Here is a 10,291-nt window from a genome sequence, read left to right as displayed (position 1 = left end):
TATGGTGTTTCAAATTTCATATTTTATTTAGGTAGGAAATCCTTGGCTTTTCTCTTTGGGTGGGGCATCTCTCATAAGGTATAACTCCTTGTGGGGAGGAGTTGTGAGGGATGGGTCATGGAAGAGATAAGGAACCCTGCTCCACCTGGTTTCAGCAGATGCTGATAGAATGTATACTTCTGTTTGCATCTTGCATTGACACTTAAGACATGATCTACTCCTTATTCTATTACCATCTGCATCATACCTTAGTCAATACCTTCTTTCAACTCTGCTAGATATTTTTATCCACAGTGAAACTTTACACACAATTCTCACTTAAAATTAGGTTTTTCTGTGGTACTCAATGGGTTTCTTTATCTTTCTGCATTACCTACTAAGTGTAACTGGGTTTTTGAGCAAAAACAATTGTACGGATTTGTTTGCATTTGCTTGAGGTGGGCCTAATCTAAACAGTCTTAAAATTCCTTTTTTTGTTTAATACAGGGACTTTATCCCCATGCACTGTGTGCAAGGCTTCAGACTGGGCAGGACTTGCTTGAGTGATGGACTCTCAGGTGTTGACTATTTAGGTGGCTTTTTTTAAGTTCATTTCTCCATTTGTGGATGTTTCCCTGCCAAGTGCATTTAGGGAAATTTGAAGTAGTCTGTTGCACAGTTCAACTTTCCTGGCAGCTGGTGTGTGATAAGGGATATGATCTATTTATTCAATATCCTGGTTTTTGGCTGAGGTGTTTCTAAGGCTGTTCTCGAAATGGGTCCTGTTGTCTGACGATTCTCTCAGGGGTGCTGTGTCTTTATAGAACTTGCTTTTTTGGGCTTCAGATAGTGTTTTGAGTAGTAGTGTGAGCTACAGGGTAGGTTTCTAATGATCTAGTGGTGGCTTCTACAATTGTGATCACGTAGCACTTGCCTTTGGGGGTTTGAGGCAGTGTGATGTAGTTCATTTGCTGGGCTTCTTTATACTTATATTTGGAATACTGCCCCCCATATTAGAGAGGCTTTATGGGCTTGGCTTGCTTGATTTTAGCACATCTTACTTTTGTTACACTTACATGTGTACTTGATTCACCTTCTCCTTCAGTAGCTTGTGTGACTCGTCGTGTGGGGCTCCCTGCGGCTACTTTCCACTTCTGGTTCATCTCAACCATGAGACACAAACTGTCAGTGACAAGAGCACAGCGTGTTTCTTGTGCTGGCGGTTGGTTGTATGGTGGAGCTTTTTAGCCTGGGTTACTTGTTTCTGCTCCTTTTTGTTATTGAGACTAAAGTTTTTATCTTGTGTCCGGTTTTAAGTGTTTTTAAAATTTCAGGGTGATTTGTGTTTCTAATCCAGCCGTGCTGTGTGATGAGAGCAATCCATGGGCTCCATGTGGTGTGGGTGGTGTGGTGGGCAGAGGAGCCTTTTCTTTAAACATCCACCCCAGCACGGGGAGTCAGGGTGCCAGGAGGAGTTGTGCTTTTGTGATAATTTCTTTTGAGGTGGCTTAAACATTCTTATTGTAGGCGGATAAGATTTTGTTGGGTTATTTTTATTTTTTTTTGTTTTGGTGAGTGTAGTTTGCTTCAGACTTTCTGTAACTTTGGCTCTAGAATTCTGGTGCTCAGCCTCGAGTCTCCCCAGGCACCTTCTGCTAAAGGCTTCAGGACAAGCCATTGTTCTTGGCTGCAGAGTAAAGCATATTCCTCACCTCTGGTCCCGTCCAGACTGGGCCAAGGGCACTGCTTGAGTGATTTTCTGCTTGGACTAGGTGAAGGTTTGTTTCTGTTCAGGGCCACAACTGCAATTGTTCTTCTTAGGGTGACCAGGCAGAGAGGGCTCACAATGTGGCTGCACTCAGGAATGCATTCTCTACAAACCTATGGCCCCTAGGAAAGCTTGTGTTTCCTTCTTGCTGATTGGTGGACACACTGTGATGATCTCATTGATCATTTCAGTGGGGATCTGGCTCTGTCCATCTTGCCACCATACTCCCAGGAACTGGATCTCTCTGACAGGTCCCTTGACTTTGCTCTTCTGGATGGGCAAACCTTCTTTCAGCAGAATCTGGATGATCCTCTTTCCTTTCTCAAATACTTTTATTGCCCTTTTCCCCTACACAATGATGTTATTGATGTATTGCAGATGTTTTGGAGCTTTACCCTTTTCCAGTGCAGCCTGGATCAGCCTGTGGCAGATGGTGGGGCTGTGTTTCCACCCCTGGGGCAGTCGGTTCCAGGTGTGCTGCACGTCCCTCCAGGTGAAAGCAAACTGAGGCCTGCACTCTGCTGCCAAAGGAATGGAGAAAAATGCATTGGCAATGTCAATGGAGCCACTTTGCTGCCTTGGGCTCCAGCTCCTCCTGGAGATCCAGCGTGTCCGGCACGGCAGCGCTCAGCACTGGAGAATCAACGACTGGGAGAGAGAGGGGGTCTACTGACTGCTGATCAGAATCCAAATTTGCTCTCAGGTACATGTGCTTATATACCAGTTTTAGGAAAGCTGGTAATTTTTTACTAACTTGGTTGAGTTATACATCACACAGACAAGCTTACACATTTTGCAACATTTCCATTTGATTCATTCTTCTTTCCTGTCACCAGTCTTGATCCAGTCTTCATGGAGTCTTTAAAGCTCTGTTTGCTCTTGCCAGGGTATCTTGGTTATCAAGCTGCTTATGCTAATTAAATCCACAGCACTGTATCTTAGCTCTCGCAGTGGAGTCACTTCATTCAAGTCACTTCTCTCAGCTGCTGGATCCCTTCCTTAAGGCTCTTCCAGCACATTCTATGGTGCTGCTCCTGCATTCTCTCTCTGAGGACAAACCTCTCTCTCACACTCAATAAAAGCTGCTCCCAGAGGGAAAGGAGGCCCTGCTCCCTTATGAATACCTGATCCACACCTCAGTCCTGGGTCGAGGGTCCCAAATTCCTTGCCTCAGAACCATCCAGTTGCACACCTGTACCCATAAGCTCCCACACCTGTAGGAACCAGGTTTTATAAGCCTCACACCCCCATGGTACAATGTCTCTTTGCAGATTTCAGACTTCTATAAGATGAGGTCTCGGCAATTATCTCAACCTCTGGCTCCCCTACATGTTATGAGGGCTTTCCTTTCTTATCTTTATTGACTGGGTGCTCTGATTTCATTTTAGATTTTTCCTATTTCCAGGGGCCACTGCTGCTGGCTGTGCCTGCTGTTTAGGGTTTTAGTAGAAATTATTTTTTTTGCGGGTAATAAGGTAAAGAGGGCTTACAATTTGGTTGTACTTAGGAATGTGCATTTTTTAAAAACTGATGGCACTTAGAAAAGCTTGTGGTTTTTTTTTTGTTAGTAGGTGGGGACATAGCTGTAATTTTGTTAATAACATTAGTAGGAATTTGACGCTGTTTATTTTGCTATTTTACTTTTAGGAACTGAATTTTTTGAGCAGGTTTTTTAATTTTACTATTTTTGATGGCGAAGCTGGCTTTTAGGAGAATTTGAATAATTTTTTTTCCTTTCTTAAACACTTCTGCTGTGTTTTTTTATACGATGATATTATTAATATATTGTAGATGTTTTGGAGCTTTACTTTTTTTTAGTGCAGCTTGGATTAGTTTATGACAGATGGTAGGACTGTGCTTTTACTTTTGGGGTAGTTGGTTTTAGGTGTACTGCGCGCTTTTTTAGGTGAAAGCAAATTGAGGCTTGCATTTTGCTGCTAAAGGAATGGAGAAAAATGCATTTGCAATGTTAATGGTGGCATACTACCTTGCTGCCTTGGACTTTAGCTTGTACTGGAGTTTTAGCATGTTTGGCACGGCAGCACTTAGCGGTGGAGTTACTTTATTTAATGCTTGATAGTTTACAGTTAGTTTTTATTTTTTATTAGATTTACGCACAGGCTAAATGGGGCTGTTAAAGGGTGAGTGGGTTTTACTGACTATTTTTTGGCTTTTTAGCTTTTGGATTATTTTATGAATAGGAATTACGGCATTTTTTGTTGTTTTGTATTGCTGACGGTGCACTATTGAAGTGGCAATTGGTACTTGTTGTTTTTTTTTTTTGCAGAAGTTTTACTGTAATTGGATTTTTAGATAGTTTAGGCAAGGTGTTTAATTGCCGGATGCGCTTTGCTATTACAGTTGCAATTTTAAATGCTTATTTTAGTTTTTTTGGGTTTTTAAAATATTTACTTTGAAGGTAATTTATGCTTAAAATATATGGTTTTTTTTGGATTAGTTGCAATAAAATGGTTTTTTAAATTTTTTTTTGTTAAACTTACTTTTGCTTTTACTAGGGTGAAGTTTTGCGATTTACTTGTTAAACTAGCAATTGAAACAGATTTTGCTTTTACGTGTTTTGATGGAAGTATTGTATACTGTGCACTTGTGTTTACTAAAGCTTTATATTTTTGTGGTTTTGAAGTGTTAGGCTATTGAATTTACACGGTTTAAAAAAAACGGGGTTTTTTTGCTTTTTTTTTGGCTAGAGGCAGGGCCCCTCTAAGCTTGTTGCTTTTTTTTTTTGAGGCATACATTTTAGAAGTTTTTTTAAGAGGGTTAGACATGTTATTATTAGTATTACGTTTGGTACTTTGGCTGCGAGAAATAGGAGCGGCTTTTTTTTGGAAAATTTTTTTTTTTTAAATTTTGCACTTGTTGTGCTAGAACAGCCGTAGGCTTTTTATTTTATCTTTTTATGTTTTTTTTAGAATTTTGCAAGAAGAACTACAACTTAGCTTGGGGAGTGTACTTTTTTTTTTTAACTGGGGTAACGTTTGCGTTGGATATTAGGGTTTTTAATTTGTACAGCTGAAATTTGGAGGAGGTTTTTTTTAATTTTTTTTTGAGTTTTTGATGATTTTTTTCTATTTTATCTTTTAAGTTTTGCAAGCGTGTTTTTACAGCTGCAATTTTAGCATGAGTTGGGCTATGTACTGCATTTGCATATGCACGAAGCTTTTTTGCCATATTGAGTACTGTTTTATACACTTCATTTCTTTTTATTATTGCTAGGGCAGACGCATACTTAGGTGGCCCAAGCCGCACGAGCTTTTTTTACATTACCGGTGTGCATGGTACTAGATTTGGATTTTTAGTTGTTACATTATTTGAAAAAATAATTTTTGTTACTGCTATTTTTTTGAGGCGTTGGACCCCCTGCTCCATGGTTTTTTATTGGGTTTGCTGTATGTTGGGGGTTGAGTGCTTTTCTGTTACTGTGTCAATTGAAAGAATTTTTCCCATTATCATGCCAATGGAGCTGGCCGGGTTACACCCAGGGTCTCTGATGGGTCCAGACAAAGGGGGTGGGTGGGAACGGCTCCCGGAGGGGCCTCTGAGGCTTCCGGGAGGGCACTCGCATTTCCGGCGAGCTCGGAGGAGGACGCCTGGGATCGTTCAGCCACACGGCCGAGCACAGCAAAGCCAGACCCTCTGCGATCACCTGCCCTGCATCTGCCCCCTTCCAGCCTCCTGCCTCTGCGGACACAGCTGATCCCCCGGACACACACGGTGAGCGAGGAGCCGCCGCCCTCGGTAAGGGTGAGCCCGTTCCCGCCCGAGACCGGCGTGGCCGCTGCTGCCCCTCCCCCCTCCCTCTGTTCCCGTCTGCCCTCTGGCAAATCCGGGCTCTGGACTAAGTACAGAGACAGCGTGCTTGCATCTAAAGGGACTGACACCGAGTTATCTATTTCGTTCTGTTAGCAATTTTAACTGTTATTGTTTTCTGTTTGTATAGTTAGATATATTACTAAAAGAGCTGTTATTCCCACCCCCCCCTTATCTCTGCCTCAGAGTCCTTGATTCAAACAATCGTAATACTTGGGGGAGGGGAGTGGAACCAAAGTCTCTATTCCAAAAAGGGAAACTTCTGCCCCTACTGGCAGACACCTGTCCTTTCAAACCAGGACACTCAAAAACCCAGTTACACTTAGTAGGTAATGCAGAAAGATAAAGAAACCCATTGAGAACCACAGAAAAACCTAATCCTAAGTGAGAACTGTGTGTAAAGTTTCACTGTGAATAAAAATACAGAGCAAAGTTGAAAGAAGGTATTAATTAGGTAGGATGCAGATGGTAATAGAATAAGGAGTAGATCATGTCTTAAGTTGCTATGCAAGATGCAAGCAGAAGTATACATTCTATCACCATCTGCTGAAACCAGCTGGAGCAGGGCTCCTTATCTCTGCCATGACCCATCCCTCACAACTCCTCCCCACAAGGAGTTATACCTTATGGTAGATGCCCCACCCAAGGAGAAAAGCCAAGCATTTCCTACCTAAATAAAATCTGCAGTTTAAAACATCAGAGCAACCTTTCCCATAAATTCCCAGAAGACCAGGCCACTAGATGTTAAAAAAGTAACTACACCCTTCTCCAAAATCATTGCTTCAACAAAACCACATCTGTCACTCCAAGAAAACTATAGGTACCATTATTCAGACTGTAACCAACACCCTGAGCAACAGGGTTACAGGCTGCATTCTGACCTTGCCAGTGTCTTGGTCTTTCTATTACTATGTTTTTATTTTCATTTTCCCAGTTAAAAACTGCTGTTCTAAATCCCCTATCTTTGCCAGGGAGCTCCTTAATTTCCAAGTCACATTAATTTAAAGGGAGGGAGTTTACATTTTCCGTTTCAAGAGAAGCTCCAGAGCTCCTCAGCAGACACCTGTCTGTCAAACCAAGACAGTGCCCTGCTGCAGCTCCATCCCCATGGCAGGATCCGCGCTGGATGATCCCCAGGGACCCCCGGTGGGCAGAGCCCCCCTGAGCCCTGGTGCTGCTGATCCGTGTTGGGAAGACACCTGGCTGGGGGCTGCACACCCTCCCCGTGGCTTGGATTTTCTCTGCATTTCTCTTTGTCCTTCCCAAACACCCAAAACCAGGGTAACAATAGAGATGTTAAATACCGACCTGCTTGGGGACACGGGGGGATCTTCCAGGGGATGCGGGGGACGCTCGGTTCCAGGGATTTGAGGGGTCCTGGGAGGGACCTGGGGGTTTCTCAGGGCGTTGGGCACCCCAGTTCCAGCGGCTCTGGCTGCGCTGGGAGAGGTGGAGGAGCGGGAGGAAGAGGAGGAGCGGGAAGAGACGGAAGAGAAGGAGAGGGAGGAAGAGGAGGGACACAGGAGGAGCGGCAGGAAGAGGAGGAGCGATTTTGGAACCACGCGCTTCTGCCGCACGCCCGCACAGACCGCAGCGTCCCCCGGGAGCGGCAGAATCGCCCCCCCAAGAACCCGCAGGTGAGTGGGGAGGGGGAGCTCGCCCCAAATCTATCATGGGAGGCTCCGGGAGGGTTTTACTTTGCGGTTCAGGGGATGTTTGGATCTTGCAGGAGCCCAAAGCCGAGTCCCGAAGCGGGGAGAGCGCAGATGGGCGATCCCGGAGCCGGGGGACCCCCGGCAGCCTGGAGGGGTGCGGGAGGTTGGTGCTGAGCGGGCTCCGGGCCCCCGAGGCTGAAAGGGGCGCTGACTGCTCCAGCTGCCCTTGGGCAGCGCCACCATCAAACCCAACGCGCTCAGCCCTTGTTTTCCCCCCCAAACCAGGATTTTCCAAACATTGGCTGCATTGAGGAGGAGGAGGCCATGAGGACGAGGTCGATGGCCCAGGAGCCGCAGGCAGGTGAGGAGGGTGTCAGTGCCCCTTTTCCCCTGTGTCCTGCTCCATCTCCCAGCCCAGCACGGCCCCGGCTGCAGCACAGCCCTGGGGGGATCTCCTTGCCCTTCCCTCTGGCATGGAGGCAAATCCCATCCTGTCCTTGTCCTTCCTCCCCCAGACAAGGAGCTGAGCACGGACAGCAGGGAGGACAAATCCTCGCGGCACAGCCTCGGGCAAGAGGCCGTTTGCAGCGGCTCCACGGCGCAGGAATGCAACGGGGAGGAAAAGCCCCGCAGATCCCGCAGCAGGAGGGGCTGCAAACGCACAGCCCGGGGATCCCAGCAGGAAAGAGCCAGCCCGGGCCGGGGAGGCGGCCGGAGCTCGGAGCTGGGGCTGCGTGAGCAGCTTCACCATGGGGAGAAGCCCCACAAGTGCTCGGAATGTGGGAAGGGGTTCAGGAGGAGATGCGACATGATCAGACACCGGAGAATCCACACAGGGGAACGGCCCTACGAGTGTGGGGAGTGTGGGAAGAGATTCAGACAGAGCTCACACCTGAGTGTGCACCAGAGGAGCCACACTGGGGAGAGGCCCTACGAGTGTGATAAATGCAGGAAGAGGTTTGAGAGCAGGTCCAGCCTTCTGAGGCACTATCGCACTCACTGGGATGAGAGGCCCTTCTGCTGCCACGACTGCGGGAAGGGATTCAAGAGAAACTCCCACCTCGTCAGCCACCGGCGCATCCACACTGGGGAGAGACCCTATGAGTGTCCCGAGTGTGGGAAGAGCTTCTCACAGAGCTCTACCTTGACCAAACACCAACGGAGTCTCCACTGAGAGAAGCCCTGTGAGTGCCCTGAGTGCAGGAAAAGCTTCCTGCTGGCTCCCTGTGACCTGGATTTTCTTTGCATTTCTCTTTGTCTTTCCCAGACACCCAGTACTGGGGTAAAAATGAAAACATTGAACTAAGACATGCCTGCCGACACAGGGGGATCTTCCAGAGGATGTGGGGGACCCTGCGTTCCAGGGACTTCAGGTTTCCTTGGGGGTTGCTCAGGGCATTGGGCATCCCAGGCCCAGCGGCTCTGGCTGCACTGGGAGATGCTGACGGAGGTTCTGGGGCAGCTGATCAAGGACCCCCTGCCCTGACACCCTCCCCGTTTCCCCCTGACCCAGCTCCCACTGTCCCCTGTCCAGGATCCTCCTCTCCCCACTGTCACTGCTCTTGCTCCCAGCCCATTCCTGTCTCACACCACTCCTGCCCCTGTCCCAGTTCAGATCCCATTCCCGGTATCATTCCCTGTCCTGTATTCTCTGCCTGGTTACCGTTCACATATTCTCAGTCCCATATTCCCTGTCCTGTTCCCCTTCTAATATTCCTGATCTCAGTCCCATTCCCATATTTCCATTTCTATATTTCCAGTCCCCTTCCCATATTCCCATTCCCAATCCTTTTGTCCTATCCCCATGTCTGTTCCCTGTCCTATATTCTAAATCTCCATCCCATATTTTCTTCCCAATTTGTATTTCGATATTTCTTGTTGTGTTCCCATATTCCCATTCCCTGTTCATGTTTTCATTCACATTCCAATGTCCCTTTCCCAGTCCCCACTCTCTGCCCCCGTTCCCATTTCTGGTTGTTGGAGAGTGGAACAGAGAAGCCTCTCTGACTCCCTCCGAGAGAGAACAGTATGCCAGAATTAAATTTAAAATATTTTGATAAGTAAAGTACAAGAAACCACACAGACATGAAAAAGATGTCTAAGTTTTAGTTTAAGGAATTAGAAATATTAAGTAGTATAGATGTGAAGTAGAAGTTTAAATCTTAGTGTGAAGTACGTAGAAATATGTTTCAAATACCATGAAAAGTAAAAGCTGTGGAATTTCCTATAAAATTGTGTGTGATTGAGACATTAAAAACTTAGTTCCAGACAAAATAAAATTGCAATATAAATATTTTATATATTCTTCACATAGACCAGATAGTCCATATGTACAAATTATATGTAGAGTTTAGTATTACGGAATTCTAATAGGTTTAGGAGAAATTAGTCAGGTTCACAGTTTTGGCTCATTGGGTAATTTGTCAAAAAAAAATCCACGTGTTGGAGCCAGAGCTCTCTCTCACTCCTCTGTCATTGCTCACGCTTCCTCCACCACCATCATCATCACCACTACCAGCATGCAAGAGAAAAAGAAGAGGAAGAGGAAGATGAAGGAGAAAAGAACAGAAGAAGAAAGGCCAGGGAGCATCTGCCTCTGGAGACTCTGCACCAGCCGCAGCTTCCACCTCTTGCAGCAGAGAGCTGCTCCTGCTTCCATCGGGACTTTATGGCAGAGAGATTGAACAGGGACTGGAGAGCCTTGGGCTCTTTGCCTTTGGAGCCTGACGTGCCTTGACAAGAAACAACTTTACAGCAGCCAGCAGCTGCTCTGCTCTGGGAAGATCTAAAGCCACAACCAATCCCCACAGCCGGTGCCAGTCCCGGTTGTGGACACTGCTGGAGGCCTAGGCACATTTTAGCTAGGCCTTTTTTCTCAAGTTCTAAGTATTTTTCTCAGGCCATGTAACTTTCTCAGCCTCTAGCCAGGACTTTTCCCAGGCCAGAGACTCCTTTACTTTAAACACAAAAGAAAGAATCATAACAGAGATAAACACCAGCAATGTCCATGAGAAAGTCAGGGAGGAGAGGTGTCTCCTTCTCTGAACAATGATCTGTTTGT

At 46.3% G+C, this 10,291-nt stretch overlaps 1 protein-coding gene across 1 annotated transcript; it reads left to right on the top strand.

The window, feature by feature from the left end:
* Positions 1–7,518: 7,518 nt before the first annotated feature.
* Positions 7,519–8,404, top strand: LOC306815559 (uncharacterized protein; the record flags this gene model as incomplete). The annotated part of the gene is made up of 2 exons (XM_079332133.1): positions 7,519–7,591; positions 7,746–8,404. The coding sequence occupies exons 1-2, from the start codon at positions 7,555–7,557 to the stop codon at positions 8,402–8,404; spliced, it is 696 nt and encodes a 231-aa protein (XP_079188259.1). The 5' UTR covers positions 7,519–7,554.
* Positions 8,405–10,291: the final 1,887 nt, after the last annotated feature.

The sequence above is a fragment of the Erithacus rubecula genome, assembly GCF_903797595.1.
Source record: "Erithacus rubecula genome assembly, contig: scaffold_156_arrow_ctg1, whole genome shotgun sequence".
In the NCBI taxonomy this organism is placed as follows: Eukaryota; Metazoa; Chordata; class Aves; order Passeriformes; family Muscicapidae; genus Erithacus; species Erithacus rubecula.
The sequence above is the reverse complement of the archived record's forward strand: the minus strand, read 5'-3'. Positions and strand labels throughout refer to the sequence as shown.